Here is a 20,813-nt window from a genome sequence, read left to right on the forward strand (position 1 = left end):
AGCGGTACTTCGCAGAGTCTTTTGATGCCGGGAGACGTTGATGCTGGATCACTATCGAACAACTTCAATCGTTTGTGCTTCGTTGTCCTTTCCCGGCGTTCCCCGTGGGACGGCCGCAGGGCGTAACCACACGTCATCCCTCGTCTGTACCAGCAATGCAATTCGGGGGTAGTGAATGGCGCATGAGGTAGAGTCGTTCGTCTGTACAGGTGGTACATTTCGGGTTCCTTGCTAGCTAACTATACTGACTGTATACAGCAGCTGCATGTGCTTCGACCTCGCCGTCTACGATATATTGCACAGCGGTCGTGAGAAGAAAACCCCAATCTCCATCCACTTGATGAAAACTCCTCCCATCCTCTAGGATCGCTAAAACGCACCAAATTGCTAAACGCTCATGTTCGCATCACACAAGAGTGCCGACAGATCTATGCCGCATCGGCGCTGGCCGGTGGGTTGATCACCTTAGTGACCTGTGCACCAGCACGGACGATACGGTTGCCCTTCTCGTCCTTGTAGATCTGCGAGCCTTGGCTCTCGGATTGGCGCTTCCAAATTTCGACCTCCATGCCGCCACGGATAACACCGATTCTCATGGTCGAGAGCAGGTTGTGCGCGGCGTTGCTGTGAAGGTAGACACCGCCGTTGAACATGGCGGTTGCGTCTTTGCCAATTCCGCTGCGGATCATGGCCTTGCCTCCCGGGTGGTCGTTGACGAAGTCGCTGACATCGTGGACGATACCGGCGACTGCGATAAGGGAGCGGCCGTTTTTGGTCTGGTCGACGTAGTCATCCCACTCCATGACTGGAAGCTGCTCAAGTGGCACACCCCAGTCGAGCTTGGAACGCTTCTGGTCGAGCTTCTTCTGTTGTTGCTGGAGACGACCCTTCTCGATCTCGTTGGAGCGGAACTGCTTCAGGTCGTAGGCAAGGCCGAGCTGCTTCATTGTCCAGATGAACCACTTGGTTGGGTCGTACTGGTGCCACTCGATGGCATTGCGGTAGTCGGATGGGAACTCGTGGTGGAAGTTGTGGTAGCCCTCGCCGAGCGTGACCAGAGCTGTTATGACATGGTCACGAGGAGAGTTGCGGTCATCAAATGGCTGGTCGCCGAGCCAGTGAGCCAAGGAGTTGACGCAGAAAGTGGCCTGCTGGACGAAGAAGATACGGAGGATACCGGCGTAGATGAAGCCACCAAGCCAGTCGCCCCAGCCGAGACCAGCAACGATGCAAGGGAAGATCAGACCCATGAAGAGGACAACCTTGAGGTAGTTCTTGTGCTGCCAGACGACGACAGCGTCATCGTTGAGATCGGAAATGTCGGTGCGTCCAATTCTCTTTGGGTTCTGCTTCATCAACATCCAGCCAAAGTGTGAGTAGAGCAGTCCCTTGCGGACGCTGTATGGATCCTTGTCGGTGTCGGTGTATCGGTGGTGAGCACGGTGGTCTCTGGCCCACCATCTGACGGAGCCCTCAACGGCACCGCCGCCAACGGCAGCAAGGAAGATCTTGAGGGGTGTTGACGCGGAGTACGACGTGTGTGCCCATAGTCTGTGGTATCCAGCTGTGATTCCCAGCCCCGTGGCGAAGTAATACAGCACTGCAAAGATTGCCGTTGGCAGTCTCAGTGGTGTCCAGACGGCGGTGATTAGACCCATGACCGGAATGCCAACAATGAGCACGACGTTCAACCAGTTCACGTGCTTGTACCAGTTCTTCCTCGTCAAAGGTGTTTCGGTGATATGTGGCTTCTTCGGGTCGTACTTGGTGTTTCTCACCGGCTCCTGGGGAGCTGGGTTCGACATTGGATCGGGCTGAGTCGACAGGAACTCCGGCTTGACTGCGGGCATGCCGCTCGTAGGCTGATGCGAAGGCATGTCGGCGGGTAGGTGTGCCTGTGCTTGTGCTTGTGCTTGTGCTTGTCGCTCTCGGCGATGTTCTCGAGGGCAATGGCGGTCACGGTCACGCGGAGGTGGTGAAGCTCGTTGCGTTGAGCTGTGGCTGTGAGCTACCTCTCAGTGAAGGAGAACGAGAGTCTGAGGTGGATGTGTGAGGAGCCTGCGGCTTGGAGGTGAGATGGTCGAGTGAGCGGGCAGGCGGCGGTTAGAGAAAAGGCAAGTGTTATGTATGTACGGAGCCAAGGAGCGCGAGAATGTGTGAAGTGTGAAGGCGATTTCGTTGTGGGGTTCACTTCAGACCTAAGCTTCTCAACGACAACGACGGACAACAAATAGCAGCGAATGGCAACAGCCAATGCATTCCTACTTTTCACGATTCGTCTGCAGTCTGCAGACCGTCTGTCGCTCTCGCTTTTGCCGGCTGCGCTTGCACAAAGCCGTTACATGATCCCAGCAGCATCATAGCATGGCACGACAGCTCCACGCGCCACCTGCAAGTGCATGCTTGAATGCAGGCCGTGCAGGCGTGGCAGGCACCGTACAACATGGAGCATCATCTCAACGAGAACGACACCTGGGCAGCGTACAACAATCGTCTCGCTCGCAATGCTCGGTGTCCTCCTCCAACGCCTCGCCTCCATCACAATACATCTCCTCACCGCTCGCACGACCACGATCATCTCGGAATCTCTAGAGTCTAGCCGAAAAAGATAGACTTCCAGGGAATGCGTCGAGACTCGAGAAACGCTACTAGTACCTAGGTACCTAGCAGAGCCCCTGCCAGGGACCAAGCTCGGCACACGGCACACTGCCGAACGCTTGCTCGTTATCGCATTCGACGTCTCACACCTTCACACCCTCTCATCCGCATTCCCGAACCACATCGCCGTGCTCTCAGCAAACAACAACGTCAGACGTCGTGAGAGCGAGCACATGGCTGCACATGCGTGCGAGGGGCCCTCTTATGTGTCTTCAAGCAGATCTGAAGGATCCTCAACCACATTCTCACCATTCATTCTGTCAGGGGGAGCTGTTTTGTGTTGGGAGCGAATGACGTCGATGACGTTGGCGATAAGCTCCATGTCTTCGACGTGCGTGACGGTGCAGGAGCCATCGACCACCGGCCGAGACCAATGTCTAGAAGGCCTCTGCTGCTCAGCCTGCTCTGCATTCGAGGAGTAGCGTGGCACGTGAGATGAAACGGCGCGGCATTGCGAAACTTGTCAGCTCATGTGATGGCAACTTCACACAAGCATGATTGATGGTAGGTAATGTCATCATAACATCGTTACATAGCCATACTCAAGCAAACGCCTTCAAAGCCTCCTCAAAGTCCGCGTCAACCTTCGCCATAACCTCCTCACCACTCTTCCTAGTCCCCTCCGGCGACTTCGACAAAAGTACCTCCCCAAGCTCCCTCGTCAACTTCCTCAAATCCGCCATATCACCACTGACAGTCCCCTTCAACCCCGCCTTCTCCAGCTCTGCCTTCTTCTCCTGCAACGCCGTCATCGTCGACCTGATGCTAGGCTCGATCGTATCGTTCAGATACTGAATGATCTCTTTGGCCTCATCCTCCGTCACGACTTGAGCGGCGTTAGCGTCGGCGATGGTGTGGCGCATGTCGATGCTGAGCTTGGCCTGGTCACTGGAGATGCCGGAGGCGGCGAGCAGACCACCGGCGTAGGCTTTGAGCGTTGCGGCGAGTTTCTCGACTTGAGTGTTGATGGTTTCGAGATTTTGCTGGGTAGAGGCGGCATCTCGAGACGTGAGGGCATTCTTTGCGTTGGCCGCCATCTGGGCGAATTTTGAGAGACGGAGCATGTTGAAGGTGTTGGTCGGTCGTCTTGTTGGTTGGTTGAGAAGCTGGTTGTCTCTGTATATGCCTTGGGTAGTGTTCTGCTCTTGCTGATATGTGTGGTTATGGGAGAAGCTGTGACAAGTAATGGCTCGTACGGTGCTTGAATGTGTTGAGGAGAGTTAATCGTCCAGTGGTTACACCTACCTCGCCTATAGGTATACCATCGCTATGCACATGATATCTCGCTGCCTGCGACCTCAAAGAGGAACATCACCATCTCCGAGGCATGCCAATGGTATAGCCACCACACCGAGCACGTCTGGGGTGAAAAGCTACCAATCTCAGGCAGTACTTGCAGCCTCACGGCACAAACGTCTCCAGGCTACAGAATTGTCGCAGATGGAAGTTGGGAGCGATTGCAACGTGCCGAGGTTTGGATAACCACACTTCACGTGCTGTGCCGTCGGCACGTCCCCCTGGGCTGTGTCTTATGGCTCCTTACTCCTCTTTCATGCGGCACGAGAGGATATTCAGTAACGTTGGAGGACACGATGTTGGGAGTGGAGGATGTGTGTCATCAGCATGCCCGGGGGACATTGTGGTCGGTGTTGTTGACAATGTAAGCAGCAAGAAGGAGCGAACGACTTGAGACTTGAGACGGTGTTTCCGCTCAGCTCAGACCCCGATCTGCCTAAGCCAAAAGCGCTTGAGCTGAGGCCTCAGAGGTAAGTCTTACGTGATTGCTCTGTGCTCTGAGATGATATTCGCGACCGAGAGAGCGATAACACGCGACTCGCATGCAACAGGATCCGATCGCGCGATTGACCATGGCGCAAGAAAACGAAATCGTGGCTCCCGGATCAGCGCAAACAGCGAGTGCTTCCGCGACAGCAGACCAGCCCGGCCGACCATACTACGAGTCTCTTCGAAGCAGCCTCAGGCAGACGCTCGAGAAGAAGCGACGGCTCGACGAGCAGCTGGCCGCTCTCGAAGAGCACATCTATAAGCAGGAAGGAGCGTATCTGGAAGAAACAGCCAGCTCCGGCAACATCGTCCGTGGATTCGACGGATGGGTCAAGGGCGTGTCGGTGGGGAGGAATACAACCGACGAAAAGCGCTACAGAGGCAGAGTGAGGGATGAGGATCGTGTCTTTTCGCGGAGTAGCGTGGGCTGGATGAGGGCAAGTCGTCCACGTCGTCCAAGTCGTTCCGGATGACTACATTCCGCGCATCGACACTAATACCATCATGTGCAGGTCCAAGAAGGCACAGAATCGAACACTCCATCACATGCCCCAACACCAACACCAACGGGCTCCTTCGCGCCACAGCTTGCAGCACGCGAGTCGAATGCGGGCACACCAGCCTCCACCGGCCTCAAGGCCCCGAACAAGAAGAAGCGCCCTGCCGACAAGGACGACGACGACGACCCCAAGACGAAACGAGGCAAGATCTCATATGCGCGAGAGTAACGTTTGACAAGTACGACATTGCATTGCATGATTCGGAGCCTTCAAGCAGGGCGTCGGGGAGTGACAATGCGACATCTGCGCGCAGGGCATCACAGTACCTGCGGCCGCTCATCGTTCTTGCCAATGCTTAACAATGCTTTGATCACGGTGACACGATGGCAGAGAACGTCTACAACTTGAAGACTTGCGTGCTGTGAAGCGAGGGCGCGACACTCTTCCCACCCACAGGAGCACATTTCTGCCTCTTCACCACCTCGACGCATGTTGTTCGATGGACATCGCTTCATTGTTGGGTCCGTGGTGCGCGCGTCTCATGAGAATCCTATCAACTTGGTCGGCATATCGCGGCAACAACTGCAGTCCGTTCACTGACGAAGTGCTGTAACGTGGTCTCACTTTCTGCAATCTTATCCTGCATCTAGCGCCTTATCAACGTGTAGACGAAGATCTTCCGGTGGCAGAACAACACAAGAACAGGCACAAGGCGGGATGGCGCCGTAGCACATGACTCTCACCATTGCACTTCAGCCACCTTTCGACCGCTCACACTGATACTCACCAGCGCGCAGGTTCTATTTCGTCTCCCGAACCAGCATCGATCCAAGCGACGGCCTTGAAAGCGAAGGCAAATCGAAAGCGCAGTCATGGCGGCAGCTCCTGGAGTCTTCGCATTCCCGCAAGACACCTACACGACATCTCTTAACACACTCGCGAACATATTGGCCCCTGCAGCGAAGAGCGCAGGATGTGGCGCAGATCTGCCCAAGGATCTTACACCAGGTGGCAGCTCAGTCAACATCACCATCCAGTCGCCGCTTTCTCCACCAAACACCACTGTGCACCAAAGAGAGTACCTGATCCACATCCCGGAATCGTATCCCGAATCGAACGACAATCCACGCCCTCTAGTTCCTACTTTCAACGGCCAATATCATTGGACAGAGTCCATCGAGCGCTACACTGGCTTCTCGACATCCGCCTTCAACCCTCATAGCATTGCTGTCTACCCTGCAGGAGTCGGCAATCAATGGCTCGGCGATGTGCTGGCACCAAACTCAAGCTATATCAACGATATCCAGTTCGTAAGTGATGTGCTAGACGACCTGGAATCCAAACTATGCATCGACAAGAACAGAATATACGCGGCAGGCCTATCGAATGGAGGAGGTATGACTGGACTTCTCGCATGCAACGGTACTGTAGGAGGACGCTTCGCCGCGCTAGCAGGTGTAGCTGCAGCATACTATCCCGACAAGTCTCTACCAGAGCACCTTTTTGGCGAAAAGTGTGGTCTGGATCGTGACGAGGGTTCGCAGATCCCTTACCTCGAAATCCACGGCACAGAGGACCAAGTCGTACGCTACAACGGCAGCAACACGCCAGACCCCGATACGTACAATATACCAACATTTCTGTCGAAGATCGCGAAACTCAATGGCTGTGCCGCGGATGCAGAGCAGAAGTCGGGATTGAACCGTTTGGAGACCAACTCTACTCAGACCCTGAACGGCGGCAATGTAACGAAACACAGCTAGACCTGCGCAGGAGCGCAAGACGTTCTTGTCCACTACAAAGTTGAAGGCCTAGGGCACGGCTGGCCAAGTACCGTAGCCGGTGGCGGTATCTTGGATGGATTCCGACTCGGGCCAACAAGTTGGAACGCAAGCGAGGTAATTGGGGAGTGGTTCGGCAGGTGGAGTAAACAGGGAGCACAAGCAGATGTCTCTGCAATTTTGACCACCTTGACAGGAGCCTCAAGCACGGATTGAGAGGGAAAGCATAATCCAGTAAGAGTCATGCGAGAAGCTGCCGTTCAAGGTCAGTGTTCACCGAATTCGACAGGTCGGCTAGCAGAAAGTTGAGTGCGCTGCACTGTTTATAACACCCCTGTTGCTATACTACTCCTTTTCTACGCTTACTTGACCCTGCATGTCCTGGTTGTGCGGCTCCTGGAGTTGCCTCCCATGCCTGGAGCTGTCTGCGCTAGCAAAGTCAATGGCCGTTCCTCATGAAGGGATATCCTGGCTCAACGTGCTGCTTTTGCACTTTGCACGCCGCATGCTTTTCGTGCGACTATTCTCGGGCTACGAAAAGAAGAACCGCAGCAAGAAGCAAGAACTGTAAAATGATCGGGCATACACTCGTCCAAGGAATCAGAAGGACATTTACATTTGGAGAGCCATCGGTCGATGCATCGAAGCACATGCTGAGCTTATAGCGTCGTCAGCACCAACCCGTCGGTTCCCGGGTGAGTTCTCGTCGGCACGTTGTCGACGACCAGGAAGGCTTCAGGTTGCGCTGCCACTGCAAGATTATCGGCAGCGTTCAGCAGGCTTCTTGCTGTTTGTAACCTCGTCTCTCCGCATCTTCCCACCTGGCGATGCTTGCTCTACCTTTCTCTGACAGGGCGTTACACCACACGGGACCCAACAGCAGGTAGCCTTTAGCGACGATGGGCTGAACCGCAGGGCTCCGGTACGAAAAGACAACCACGCAGCAAGTATACTCAAATGAGGGGCGCCGAGCCTATGCAGGCCTGAGCGAGAAGGGCGACTGTTCTTTTCTATCATTCTTACTATACCGTACTCCTGTTTTCGGAATTACTACAGGCCATTCGTTCGCATCACCCTGCTGTACCAAGAGGTCACCAAGAGAACACCAACTGCTAAGGCGGTCGAGCCTTGCTCCAGGTGTACGGAAAATGTCCAATGACATGCTGAGCGCCATGGCGCAATTCACAGACAAGACTGGAACATTAGCACCGCTCGAAGGCGACATCCGCCGCGGCCTGAAAGCCATCGCAGTAGCGGCCTTCATGTCCATCTCGAGCACCGTCTTCCTCTTCGGCTACCTCTCCTGGCGCCTGATCACCTGGAAGCAGAGAGGCTACGCCCATGTAAATCAATACGTCGCCATCCTCCTCAACCTCGTCTTCGCCGACTTGATCCAAGCTATCGGTTTCTCCCTAAGTCTACACTGGCTCCGCGACAACAGCATCACTGCCGACACATCTGCATGCTGGACGCAAGGCTGGTTCATCAACGCGGGCGACGTCGGCGCCTGCTTCTTCACCCTCGCAATGGGCGTGCTCCTCTTCTGCGACATCGTCCTCGAACGCCGCATGAAACGCTATCCGGTCTTCCTCGCCATGATCGTCGGAATCTGGACGCTCGACTTCTTCCTCGCATCCATAGGCGTCGCCCTCCATCCCGCAGACTTCTACCGCCGCGCCGGGATGTGGTGCTGGGTAAACGAGAAGTACCTCGACGAACGCCTCGCGTTTCACTACATCTGGGTTCTCCTCACAGAATTTGGGACCGTAGTTCTCTACACCATAATGTTCATAACACTCTGGCGCCGGGTGCGGCAAGTTCAATGGGACGGCGAAGACGTGCGCCTTAGACGACGAGCACAATCTGCGGCATGGAGCGTCATCGCCTACCCAATCGTCTACGTCCTCTGTACCCTTCCCGCCGTCATCGCCCGCTTGGGGATCATGACAGGCCGCAAAGTCGGCTACATCGAGCTCTCCGTCGTGGGCTTCATGCTCACATCCAACGGATGGCTGGACGTAATCCTCTACACCACCACCCGCCGTAGTCTCATCACGGGCCCTCCTATGCGGGACCAGGAGCTCCATGCTCTGGATACGTTCGTGATGTGTCGTGGCGACGGCGGCACCGCTCCCAAGAAATCAGCAGACCAAATGAAAAAGTCGGAAATCATCGAGACAGAACGACATGATGTCTCAGTTGGCGACTCCTGGAACGACGACGATATCAGTCGTGAAGTCATCATTGAGAGCAAGACGAGAGACTTCACCGCGGAGCTGGATGCAGTGTGGAGGCCGCAGAGTATGGAGCCTCCGCCAGGCGTCAGGGCGCACCAGGCGTTAGATTGGGAGACGTTTGAAAGGGTATGTAATGAACATGGCAAGCACCGCGAGGCCTTTGAAAAGATTGGTGAGGCGAAGTGATTTGGTCCCTGGTGCTTGTTTGTGAGTGTGAAATGATGTTGTTGGTGAATGAGTAATGACATCTTCTTCTTCGCGGTAAAGATTTCGGCTGTGAGCCCGACGAATAGCTACTGCCCGCTCAAGAGGAAGGGGACGATGTAGCTACGCCTCGGCAACGCTGAGGAGGATGGAAAGAATAGTGTTTTACAAGAAGCCGCCAACGCTACACACAAGCCGCTCGAATATATCGAGCGCCCAAGAAGACTTGCCCTGCCCGAACAGTGCCCGGATAGACGAAAAGTGAGACCTGACTTCTCTGCCTATTAAGAGAAAATGTTTCAGACTGCATACTTTACTCCAAGGACAACGGCTTCGATTCATTTTGTACATACCGAGAGTCTATCAGTATCCTCGCAAAGCAAGCCAAGCAACATCAAAGTAACAATGCTTCTCTCTCTCGATGACCACCTTACCGTGGTAGCAGTGGCCTTGGAAACGATCTGTGGTCGCCACTATTCGCTAAAGGTCGTGCTATACACTCGCTCGACGACAGCGTAGGGACCTGCGCTGGTCGAGTTCGGCGCAGGCCGTTCTGTCGAAATCAGGAATAGAGCCCCCGGTAGCCGCACGCCGAGTGCTTCTCCTTTGCCGTTGGGGTGAAGAGTGGTGAGGAGTTGAGCTCTTGATCGTCAGATTCCCTGGCCAAGACAGACTTCCCGACCAGCGTTGTATACCAGTGACACGTCGGTACGTCGATACCTCGACAGTCCAAGCTTTTATACCTGGCCAATCTACCCAGTCATCTCAACCTCATCCACCCCAGAAACTGCAACGATTGCACCGACCAAAGCATCGGCCGTCTCCTCTGTCAAAGCCTCGCCATTGTCTTCGTCGTTTCGCAGCATAGTCGAAACTCGTAGGTACTGGCCGACGGCTTGACACAGCGCAGTCGATTTCCTCGCCGTGTACATGTCCATACCGCCCTCTTCGGCTCCCGACACACCCTTACCAGTCCCCTCGACTCCGTACACAGGCGCATCCAGCTGCCTGAGATGTCCTCGCCCATTCACATCCGCTGGCCAAATCCTCTCCCCAAAAGTCTCGCCGAAGTTGACAGCGATGTACTCCAGAGTATCCCGAACATTGAGATCAGGAAAAGACTCAGCACCAATGAGGGCTGCAGTCTCCGCCCTTTGGTCCTGGATACGGTTCATCTCGTCGCCGAGGAAATGTCGCGCGAGCAAGTAGAAGTTTTGATGACGATCCTCGGTCATGACGAACCCTAAGTCTGCGAAGACTTTGACAAGGTCGGCTTTGGCGTGCATGTCCTTAGCAGATAGGGGTCGCACTGTCGAGAGCTGCAGGCCCTCGAGGAATGTTGCCAAGAACGCAACATTGGGATTGCAGACTGGGGTCTCGGCGTGAAGTGTCGAGTGTGTGGCCGAAGGCATCGTGCTCTGCTGGCGAAGTCCGAGCATTGTCGCGTAGCTAGGCCGGTGTTGTTGTGATGGAGAAAGGTGCTGGTTGAAAGTCGATATATATTCTGTTTGGTGATGCAAAAGGCTCTCGTGAATGCTTCTCGCTTTTATCTTGTCGTTATCCTGGTGAGCCCGGATCAAAGTGTCGCGAGTGGTCAAAGCGCTGAAAATTGGTTCACTTGCTGTCTGGGTGTGGAAAGCTCGGTGTGGTTTACTCGTGATTCGGCTTGGTCGTGATGATTTGGAAATCTGTCCCGGTATGACATGAGACACGCATGCTAGGTATGACATGAGACAAGCATGCTAGGAGAGGCATGCGCATGCAGTCATGGTTGTCGACTTTCCTCTGTCCTTAGACTGCCTGTGCCACGAGTGGTTCAGATGTTTCACTCTCAGGACTCCATGAGGCCGGCCACCTCGAAAGATCAGAGGAGCGCAAACCTCAACAGCGCCAGCGCAGGTCTCGCACAAGAGACACCATCTCACACCCCTCTGACACTCGAGAACCTCGTACAAACCCACGCTCCCTTGAACCAAATAAACTCTAACAAACTAACCATCTCCATCACCACCCCCTCCGGAAACCCGCGACACTCATGATACATCAACACCCTCCCGTCATACAATACCTATCAACCTGTGCCGTCACATCAATGACACGCTCATGGAAGGTAGGACTGCTCTCTGCATAGTGCTGAAGCCGTTGTCGAAAGACGTCGCGGCTGATGGGCTTGTCGTGGCCGGCGGGTGGGTGCGCCATGACGACGTTGAGAATTGTGCTGAGGAAGGACCAGCCGACGGATTCGGGGTTGAAGTCGCGGGCGTTGATGGCGGCGGTGAAGGAGCGGGCTAGGTGTTCGAGGTGGGTTGCTGCTTTGGTTTGGGCGGATTCGCCTGCGTCGTGGGGTGGGGTGGTGGGTGGTTCATTTTGGGGGAGAGTCAGTACGTGGGACATGGTTCGGCTGGGTTTGTTGTTGGTGAGTGTGCTGTGATCGGTGAGAATGTGACAGAGGGAGGTATGGTTGCGAGCTGAGGTGCCACCCTGACGTGTGGGTCTTCAGGTTCAGCTCGGTCAGTCAGCTCGCGAGATGGCCTAAAAGCTTGTCAAGGTGGTGAAGAACCACGAACAAAAGATGCTTGACGGTAAGCACGCAAGATTGTCATTCCGGGTATACATCATTAAGGCTGCGAGAACTTGCATGTAACAACAATGGGCATAAGCCACTGTAGGGACGGTCGCTTTGCTGCAAGATCAGTTGACGGTTGCGTTGATGATCTTGACCTCACTCTTTGGTCGATCACCGCTGTCTGTAGCGACAGCACCAAGCTTGTCAACTACATCCATGCCATCGGTGACACGGCCAAAGACGGTGTGCTTGCCATTGAGATGGGGTGTTGCTGCCAAGGTGATGAAGAACCTGTGAAAGTGTCAGTCTCGTGGTTGCCTGTTTATCTCATACATGTACATGACTATGCGCAGTCAAGAATGACGAGGTTGAGAAGACATACTGGCTGCCATTGGTACCTGGTCCAGCATTGGCCATGCTGAGTGTACCCTTGCCCTCATGCTTGAGCGAAGAGACGAACTCATCCTCAAACTTGGCTCCGTAGATAGAGCTTCCGCCACGTCCAGTACCGGTTGGGTCACCACCTGCGAAGGGTGTTAGTATACGTGTGGTGGTTTACCTTCCGTTCTTGCAAAGAAGACGCATACCTTGGATCATGACTACAAGCCAAGGGTTCAAGGTCAGCAGATGTCTCACAGACACGCAAAGATGCCTGGCACTGCTTACAGTTCTTGATGATGCGATGGAAGATGACGCCGTCATACTTGCCAGTCTGAGCGAGCGTGGCGAAGTTCTTGCAGGTCTAAAGCCATATAGCATCAGCGACGCTGCCTACATGTATGGGGCCATTCTTTCGAAAGACTTGCCCTTGGCGTCAGGTCGGAGTACATGATGCAAGTAATATCACCTAGAGTGGTGTGCAAGACGACATTGTTTGGGTGATGCGCGTCAGAACTACGGGAGGCAGCGCTTGCCGATGGTGCTGCTGCTGCGCTGGACGAGCGGGTCGCTGCTGGCTGGTCGGTGTGCTTGTCACCACCGAAGAGTTTCTTGAGCTTGTCCATGGTTGTTGGCGGGTGATTGTGATAGTGATTGTGTTGGTTGGTGGTGTGATGTGTGATGTGTGATTGATGGGATGTTTCATGTTTCAAATGGCAGACTCGCAATGCACTGGACGGTGCTCGGTGCTGCCTTGAATCTGTGCAATCGTCGTCATGGCTCTGTGACGCGCTAGTACCCCGAAAACATGTGACGACGAATCTATAGCCTGAGGCATCGGCATCGACCATTGTGCCGTCTTTGCCGCAACATGCTAAGCCTATTGCCGCTTCATTTCCAGCTTCGATGGTTCCTCAATATGTTGACATTGCCAGATCGAGTCGGCAGTGTGCGAGCGAGAGAGTCTGGCCACAGATGATGATGCCTCAAGCAATATGGAATAATACATGTACTATCATGTATGCAGGAGACGTGTCAGCATCTCGTTCGGCATGTGATTGGCGTGGGGTTTCAGTGTGGAAGCTGACATTACAAAGAGCTGTGATTCGCTGATGGGATATACTGTACCCCATGGGCCATGGGCATAGCGCAGGCGTTTGCCTCGGATCTCTTTCACATGCATGTGGTTCACATGTCAAGCGGTAATGGGTACCGACACGACTAATTGATTATGGAGCTCCAGCCTCTGCTCGAAAGCTACATGTATAGTGCAAGCTCGTCGTTGCGTTTTCGCTGCATGCGTCCAAGGTGCAACTCGTTGCCACAGTGAAGCTACAACTAAAGCACACTCTCGCCGAGGTCCATTCTCGGAAGCAAAGACGTCGCGTCGCCGTTTCTTCTTGCGACCCCCGACCCCCGACTCTCCCATCTTCCTCACACACTGCTTGACTGCCTGTTGTCCAGCGAGCGAGCGTATCCGTCCTCGTCACCGTCATCATGCCGCAGAGAATCATTGTTGTTGGCGCCGGCCGTGAGTATCGCGAGCGCATGGAAACAGCAAGCGAGCATTGCCCGTGGCTGACCAAGACACAGTTTCCGGCCTGAGCGCTGCTCACACCATCTACCTTGCCGGCGGCAATGTTGTGCTTCTCGACAAGAACAGTACCATCAGACGCTACTGCCATGTGCGCTGACAGGTGACGGCTGACGCTTTCGGCAGACTTCATGGGTGGCAACTCCACCAAGGCCACCTCCGGCATCAACGGTGCCTTGACCCGCACACAGACCGACCACAAGATCGCCGACAGCGTCAAGCAATTCTACGACGACACCATCAAGTCGGCACGAGACAAGGCCCGACCAGATCTCGTCAAAGTCCTCACATACCAGTCGGCGGGTGCCGTAGAGTGGCTGCAGGATGTCTTCAACCTCGACCTCACCCTGGTTTCGCGCTTAGGGCATGTATATTGGGCAGATACCCGACATTTGCGTGTACACGACCGCTGACAACCCCCCAGAGGCCACTCCTACCCACGAACGCACCGTGGCCACGATGCCAAGTTCCCCGGAATGGCCATCACCTACGCCTTGATGCAGCGATGGGAAGAGCTATGTGAGAAGGAGCCGGAGCGAGTCGAGCTGGTCAAGAAGGCCAAGGTCATGAAGATCAACATGGACGGAAACAGGGCGACTGGTGTTACGTACAAGTTCGGCCATGAGGACGTCACAGTCGATGGCCCAGTCGTGCTCGCGACTGGTGGCTACGCCGCTGACTTCGGCGAGGACTCGCTCCTCAAGAAGCACAGGCCAGACACTTTCGATCTGTCGACCACCAACGGCAACCACGCCACTGGTGACGGTCACAAGATGCTCATGGCCATTGGCGCAAACGGCGTCGACATGGAGTCTGTCCAGGTCCACCCAACTGGTCTGGTCGACCCCAAGGACCCAACCGCAAAGACCAAGTTCTTGGCAGCAGAGGCTCTCCGTGGCGAGGGTGGTCTCCTGATCAACAGCAAGGGTGAGCGATTCGTCGACGAGCTGCAGCACCGTGACTTTGTCTCCGACAAGATGTGGGAAGAGAAGAAGAAGGGCAACTGGCCAATCCGCCTTTGCTTGAACAGCAAGGCATCAAACACCCTCGACTTCCACACTCGCCACTACTCTGGCCGTGGTCTCATGAAGAAGATGACTGGAGCCGAGCTTGCCAAGGACATCGGCTGTGGCGAGAAGAAGCTCGGCGAGACATTCAAGGCATACAACAAGTACGCAAACGGCGAGGAGAAGGACCCATTCAACAAGAAGTTCTTCCACAACTTCCCCGTCGAGGTCAACGATGACTTTCACGTCGCACACATGGAGCCCGTGCTCCACTTCACCATGGGTGGTATCGAGATCAACGACAAGTCAGAGGTCCTCAACTCAAAGGGCGAGCCTTTCGAGGGACTCTTCACTTGCGGTGAGCTGGCAGGTGGTGTCCACGGTGCCAACAGACTCGGTGGCTCATCTCTGCTCGGCTGTGTCGTCTACGGTCGCGTGGCAGGTACCAGCTCGAGCAAGTACCTCTTCCAGGAAGTCCTCAACAGCGAGGGTGGCCAAGCAGCATCGCGTGCCGGCCAAATTAGCCTTCACATCGACCCCAGCACACCAGGCAAATTCACCGTGGAGTGGGGCACCGGCTCGGGCGCAAGCTCCGGCTCCAGCGACAACACCAGCAAACTGCAGCAGCACGGCCAGAAGTCCGCGGCTCCAGTCATGGACGGTAAGGGCGGTGACCCAGGCAAGAAGCAGGAGACGAACGACGTCAAGAACTTCAAGGTGCCAGAGGACGAGTACTCTCTCGAAGAGGTCGCGAAGCACAACAAGAAGGAGGACCTGTGGATCGCAGTCAAGGGTGTCGTCATGAACGTCACCGACTGGGTTGACGAGCACCCAGGTGGTCCACAAGCGCTTTTCTCACACATGGGCAAGGACGCGTCGGAAGAGTTTGAGATGTTGCATGATGATGAGGTCATTCCAAAGTATGCTGCTGGTATTGTGATTGGCAGAGTGAAGGGGCAGGAGATTACGTTGGAGTACTAGGAAGGGAGGATGAGCATATGAGCATAAGAGTTCTTTCTTCTTATCTGGCGTTGATGCGGCACGAAACTACCTATGCCACGAGGTAGGATGTGCGCTTTGCATGTACTTGTGTATAGTCTTGTTCTATGGAGTGGTTTTGATGAAGCCGCCATCTCACAGTCTTGCTATTAGTCTGGTACACCCAGCAGTACCAGCCACGCCAGACACCTTCGACCACGCCATCACCAGAAGTCAAACTTCCGCATGTACTGGTGTACGGCCTTGTTCTATCAAGCCACTTTACGAGCCCGCATCACCCTATCGACCACCAGCTCGATCTACTCAGCAGTCCCGTCACTCTCCTCTGGATCCTGTGCAGGCTCGACCCTTCCAGTCTTGTTCGACCAAGCCATAATGAGGTTGCGAGTCTCGAAGTCTGGCAGTGCGTCCTCCTCTCGATCCACATGGAGTTCCAGACCCTGCAGATGCGGCAATACGGTCCAGCAGCCAGCATTGAGCTCCTGCTGGATATCAAGTGCACGCTCTTGCCATCCTTGCTCTACAAAGAATTGGTCCATGTGGCGCTGTCGAATGTTGAAGCGGAGGGTAAACTTATGAACTCCGACCATGTTACCCGTCAAGCGCTCCAACCATTTCTTGACTTGTGCCAGGTCGGTATGAGATTCGAGGTTCATGTCGAGATGGAAGCTTTGGAGTACTATTGCTGGAATTTGGATCTGGCGGATGACGTGGTGTGCAGCCCAGAAGTCGCGAGGACAGAGTCTTCCTTCTGCACTATGGCTTGGAATGAGCATGCGAGCGTCTCGATATTTCTCGGCTCCGAGTTCGGTGATTGTCACGGTGGGTTCTGCCCGTGAACTGTACTCAGCGCTGAACTGACGCGATACCAGTAGAGGGTTGACGGTTGCTACCTTCGAGACAGTGATCTTGAGGCAGCATCGGCGGTACTTTTTCGTGTGGAGCGAGTGGTCATAGATGTCGTTTCGAATCTCGCCGGGAAGATCGAAGAAGCGGAAGATGTTGCGATTGAGGGCAGGAGTTGCTTCCATGGTTGGGGTGGTCGTGTTGCAAGTTTGGTATGCCATGGATGGTGCTGGAAATGAACGAGAGAAGGCGCTGGTTTTATCGTTGGCAGAGGCATGTGTCGAGCCTTGGATGTGCACAAAGCGGATGAGTGAATGACCCCCGCGTGAATGCGCTTCGACTCGCTGACGATGATGTAGCATTCACTTGGCGTCATGCTGTGTGAAAGCCGTGCCTTCACGCAGTCATGTGGCAGTCGCTATCGTGGGCTGATGCACACCTCGTCACAGCTATCGCACCCTCGTCGCAGTACTCCACTTTGCCTGTCTCAGCAGAGAGACTCATATACAGATTATCGAAGCCAAAGTTACGGAACTCCGCCTCGTTCTTTGCGTAGTGCACGTCCAGCGTGGTCGTGCATACCAGTCGCATCCAGGTTATCTCGTTCAGCTCGAGGCGGATCTGCTCGATGGCATTCAATGCGTCGCTTTTGTTCTGGTTGAATATCCGGACGTTGACCCGAATGTCGATTGCTTGCTTGAGTCCTCGCATATGTGGGACCAACCTGGCCAACCATGCTCGATGCGCATGAATGTGCGCGAAAAGAAACGCTGTGAGGTTCAGCTTGAGGTGCGTGGCAGTTGTAAACAGGCGAGACAGATCCAGCTGCTTGTGGCCCAGAAAGCACGGTATGGCGTCTTTCGAGCGACCTTTGGCTAGGGTCTTTGTTATCGTGAGCCGAGATACTGATTTTGCGCGACTCTCCCGATACTCTTTGGCGAACTGGCGCGATACTGTGACAAGGTCTTTGGCGAAAGTCTCGAGGTAGATATCCATGCAGCAGGTTCTATCATCCTGTCGCTGAAGAGTATGATCGTAGATCATGTTCCGAAGCTCCCCTGGGAGGTCGAAGAATGGGAAGCTCTCGGCCATCATAAATCGATGATATCTGAGACGCTCGATGAAGTATTAGAGCAGTGTATCAGCTTTAGCAGTCTGTGCTATGTAAGAATCTGCGAAGCGGAGGAGCAAAATTCGCTGCTGGCAATGTGGGCCGGTGGTGAAACTATTGACCACTCGAGTTCAAGCAATAGAGCTATGGCAATGAGCAGCTCTTGCTTGAGTCACGACTCTCGCCGGTTCCGGTCTCAAATCGTTTGTGTGGTGAACTGCGTTGTGGCCCGCCTCTAGGTCGCAGATCACCAGCTGAGGTATGGCATGGTCCCGAATGGTTCTTGTGAGACTCTGGCAGATGGTTCGATTTGACCTTTGAGGCTCGAGTTCAGACCTTTTCGATCATCCCGGTGGCCTGCTTTCTCTCTATGTACATACTCTCAAAGCCAAAGTCCCAGGATGTTGCCAGACGGCCCCCATGAGATTGAGGGGAAAGGAGAACGTCGGCGAGTTGATACGAATCGAAAGTTTCTCGAAATATCGCATGCTCTTCGACCCCTGCAGTAGTTTGAACACGAATGGCTCGTATTGAACCAGATCTGTAGTTTGACCAGCCAGCATATTGATCTGGAGCCGTACGACTTGATACGCGGCCAGCGGCAGGCGTAGTGGGACTGGACAATAAGGACATCCGCCACAACGACATGACCAGCACGTATGTCGACTCGCACACTTCGGCTTTGGCCCAAAGAGAGATCTCTCTGAATGCCAGTCTCAGTCATAGTTAGAGAGGTGTGAGGAGACGCGCTCTCGCGAGATTCGGCCCCAAACTGCCTGCACACCAGCAGCAGATTCGCTGGCATCGTCTCAGCCCGCATCGTAATGCAGCCGGTGAAATACCCCTATGTCCCTTATTGTGTCAAAAAGTACCGCCACGTCCCTCTTATGTTAAAAAGTTCTCCCGTAGCCCTTACATTGTTGCAAAACTACTGCGATGTCCTTCGTCTATATGTAGTAGTCGCAGCATCGCGGGAACAACGCTAGGGTGCGTAGAATATACGTTTTAGAGGTTTTGCGAGAGGTAGACCTAAGAAAAGTATATAGTAATATAACGTGCTTCACCACCGAGCGGGCCACCTTTGCCAAGAACTGTACCACTTCCACAGATACAGCTATGCAACCACCATTACAGCGTGTATTGTCTTCAAACGAGGCCAAACTGACCTTAGCTGTCCGGGCCACGAAATGCGACGCGACAATCACGAATCGACTTGCTGCAAAGGTATACGACGCGTCTCGAACTACACTAGGGTATCGATTGAATAGACGACCTCCTCGGGGTGACTGCGAGCCCAATTCGAAGAAGCTTACAGAGCTAGAAGAGAGGGTGATACTTGAGTACATACTCGAGCTGGATCTTAGAAGTTTCCCGCCATCAAAGGCTAGTGTACGAGCAATGGCCGATTCATTGCTACAAGAGAAGGGTCTCAAGCCCGCTGGTCTCAATTGGACAGACAGGTTCATTGGGCGGCATCGTGAGCTAAAGGTTCGCATGACACGAGGATACGATCGTCAGCGAGCCCTAATAGAAGATCTAGACGTTATCGAGAAGTGGTTCTTGCTTGTGCGTAATATAAAGGAGAACTATAGCATCCTTGACTAGGACACCTACAACTTCGACGAGACAGGGTTCATAATGGGTATTATTACGTCTCAGAGCGTCGTTACGGGTTCAGAAAGGCGTAGTGGAAAGAGGAAGGTCGTTCAACAGGGCAATAGAGAGCGAGTAGAGAGATAGCGCATCAGATAGCTCTTATACGAAGCGAGATTAGTGAGCTACGCAAGTCTAACGAGGCCCTTATATAGCGGAAAGCACGAAAGCGCAAGTACATTCAGTCTAGAGGGTCTCTAACCTTCGATGAGGCGTCGCAATTGATACCTCTAGAGGATACTAGGAGGCAGGAAGTGAGTAGAGAGTCGCTAGATAGTGTTCGGCCAGCACTAAGGCTACGACGCTATAAGCGATGTAGCGAGTCGGGGCATAACGTACGCACCTGTCAAGTAGACTCGCTAGATAGCGAAGAATCTGAAGAGGAATTGTCCTCCTAGTAACGATTCTGTAGGATGTCGTCGTGTTAAGATACCGTCGCAATTAAAGTGGAAGTAGTACAGTTCTTGGCAAAAGTGGCCCGCTCGGTGGTGTGGCCCGCTCGGTGGTGAAGCACGTTAGTTATAGATTCAAGAGAAATTAAAAAAGTCCAAGAATCGCAAGTTTAGATTATGCTAGGGTTATAGCAGTACTTTCTAACACAATAAGGGTCATAGGAGTACTTTCTTAACACAATGTAGGGACATAGCGGTATGCTTTTGCTATAAAGCGACACGGTAGTATTTTCCGACACAATGAGGGACATGGGAGTATTTCACCGGTAATGCAGCAGTTGCGTGATTGGTGTTCCATCAGAGGTATGGAGTCGTAGATCATGTCTCTCAGCTCGCGAGCCAGCCTGAAGAACGGGGGGAGGTTTGCGTCGGTCGACTCCATGACTGCCGATCTGGTGAAGTTCTGTCGTTCAGATACAGGAAGTCGTAGGGAGTCGGCGTTTGGACGGTGCTGCGATTTCCATATGATCTTGAAGAGGCCACGGTGTCTCAATCGATGAGCAAGTGTTTCTTGAGCCATTGGTTCGAGCGGCTAAGGGACTGTCGCTGTGGACGATCTCGGCCCGATCATTGGGATCGCAGCCTTGCCGGAGGCAAGATATTGGCAGCCCCTGACACTGGCCAGCGCCACTCAGCACAGTCCAGGGTTACTGCAAGCTGTGGATCAAGAGTGGTCGTAAGACCAGTTCCTTCGATGGCAGTGGTCAGCACAACCTAGCATATTCCAATCACATTTGCAGCAGTGGATCGAGAAAAGCACGCAAGACAATCATCTCCTCCAATGTCACTGGTCAGAAGAGCTCCACAGACAGCTGGTCATACAGATCATATGCGACTGCAGCATTTCGCCAGCTGGCCCGTGCTTCAGCTCAAGAATGACCTGAAGTTCTCGTCCCTCTTTCTTCCTCTTTCCTTTCCTCCACTGCAACAACCCGACACACCTGTCGCCTGACATATCGTCCCGAGAAGACGCTAAACTCGCTCCGGCGAGTCTAAGTAGTCGTGATGATGCGAGGGGGCAGGACAGGAGGAGGTATGCTGT

General features: G+C 54.0%; 11 protein-coding genes across 11 annotated transcripts; 4 read left to right on the forward strand and 7 right to left on the reverse strand.

Moving 5' to 3' along the window:
- Window positions 1-428: 428 nt before the first annotated feature.
- CLAFUR5_08434 (Acyl-CoA desaturase) lies at window positions 429-1,877 on the reverse strand (the record flags this gene model as incomplete). Its single annotated transcript, XM_047907582.1, has 1 exon — window positions 429-1,877. One exon carries the CDS (start codon window positions 1,875-1,877, stop codon window positions 429-431), a length of 1,449 nt encoding a protein of 482 aa, XP_047759123.1.
- A 1,323-nt stretch (window positions 1,878-3,200) lies between these two features.
- On the reverse strand, window positions 3,201-3,722 carry CLAFUR5_08435 (uncharacterized protein; the record flags this gene model as incomplete). The annotated part of the gene is made up of 1 exon (XM_047907583.1): window positions 3,201-3,722. One exon carries the CDS (start codon window positions 3,720-3,722, stop codon window positions 3,201-3,203), a length of 522 nt encoding a protein of 173 aa, XP_047759122.1.
- Window positions 3,723-4,526: 804 nt separating this feature from the next.
- On the forward strand, window positions 4,527-5,171 carry CLAFUR5_08436 (Chromatin modification-related protein EAF6; the record flags this gene model as incomplete). The annotated part of the gene is made up of 2 exons (XM_047907584.1): window positions 4,527-4,880; window positions 4,956-5,171. The coding sequence occupies 2 exons, from the start codon at window positions 4,527-4,529 to the stop codon at window positions 5,169-5,171; spliced, it is 570 nt and encodes a 189-aa protein (XP_047759121.1).
- Window positions 5,172-5,815: 644 nt separating this feature from the next.
- CLAFUR5_08437 (Feruloyl esterase B) lies at window positions 5,816-6,706 on the forward strand (the record flags this gene model as incomplete). The annotated part of the gene is made up of 1 exon (XM_047907585.1): window positions 5,816-6,706. One exon carries the CDS (start codon window positions 5,816-5,818, stop codon window positions 6,704-6,706), a length of 891 nt encoding a protein of 296 aa, XP_047759120.1.
- Window positions 6,707-7,872: 1,166 nt separating this feature from the next.
- On the forward strand, window positions 7,873-9,147 carry CLAFUR5_08438 (uncharacterized protein; the record flags this gene model as incomplete). Its single annotated transcript, XM_047907586.1, has 1 exon — window positions 7,873-9,147. The coding sequence occupies one exon, from the start codon at window positions 7,873-7,875 to the stop codon at window positions 9,145-9,147; it is 1,275 nt and encodes a 424-aa protein (XP_047759293.1).
- Window positions 9,148-9,917: 770 nt separating this feature from the next.
- Window positions 9,918-10,604, reverse strand: CLAFUR5_08439 (uncharacterized protein; the record flags this gene model as incomplete). Its single annotated transcript, XM_047907587.1, has 1 exon — window positions 9,918-10,604. The coding sequence occupies one exon, from the start codon at window positions 10,602-10,604 to the stop codon at window positions 9,918-9,920; it is 687 nt and encodes a 228-aa protein (XP_047759291.1).
- A 604-nt stretch (window positions 10,605-11,208) lies between these two features.
- CLAFUR5_08440 (uncharacterized protein) lies at window positions 11,209-11,559 on the reverse strand (the record flags this gene model as incomplete). Its single annotated transcript, XM_047907588.1, has 1 exon — window positions 11,209-11,559. The coding sequence occupies one exon, from the start codon at window positions 11,557-11,559 to the stop codon at window positions 11,209-11,211; it is 351 nt and encodes a 116-aa protein (XP_047759627.1).
- Window positions 11,560-11,856: 297 nt separating this feature from the next.
- CLAFUR5_08441 (Peptidyl-prolyl cis-trans isomerase-like 1) lies at window positions 11,857-12,735 on the reverse strand (the record flags this gene model as incomplete). The annotated part of the gene is made up of 4 exons (XM_047907589.1): window positions 11,857-12,022; window positions 12,114-12,255; window positions 12,398-12,473; window positions 12,538-12,735. 4 exons carry the CDS (start codon window positions 12,733-12,735, stop codon window positions 11,857-11,859), a joined length of 582 nt encoding a protein of 193 aa, XP_047759628.1.
- An 871-nt stretch (window positions 12,736-13,606) lies between these two features.
- On the forward strand, window positions 13,607-15,691 carry CLAFUR5_08442 (Fumarate reductase; the record flags this gene model as incomplete). Its single annotated transcript, XM_047907590.1, has 4 exons — window positions 13,607-13,640; window positions 13,703-13,771; window positions 13,830-14,067; window positions 14,128-15,691. 4 exons carry the CDS (start codon window positions 13,607-13,609, stop codon window positions 15,689-15,691), a joined length of 1,905 nt encoding a protein of 634 aa, XP_047759625.1.
- A 317-nt stretch (window positions 15,692-16,008) lies between these two features.
- Window positions 16,009-16,740, reverse strand: CLAFUR5_08443 (uncharacterized protein; the record flags this gene model as incomplete). The annotated part of the gene is made up of 1 exon (XM_047907591.1): window positions 16,009-16,740. One exon carries the CDS (start codon window positions 16,738-16,740, stop codon window positions 16,009-16,011), a length of 732 nt encoding a protein of 243 aa, XP_047759626.1.
- A 211-nt stretch (window positions 16,741-16,951) lies between these two features.
- On the reverse strand, window positions 16,952-17,650 carry CLAFUR5_08444 (uncharacterized protein; the record flags this gene model as incomplete). Its single annotated transcript, XM_047907592.1, has 1 exon — window positions 16,952-17,650. One exon carries the CDS (start codon window positions 17,648-17,650, stop codon window positions 16,952-16,954), a length of 699 nt encoding a protein of 232 aa, XP_047759631.1.
- Between the last annotated feature and the right edge of the window lie 3,163 nt (window positions 17,651-20,813).

This window comes from Fulvia fulva, chromosome 3, assembly GCF_020509005.1.
Source record: "Fulvia fulva chromosome 3, complete sequence".
NCBI classification, from domain to species: Eukaryota; Fungi; Ascomycota; class Dothideomycetes; order Mycosphaerellales; family Mycosphaerellaceae; genus Fulvia; species Fulvia fulva.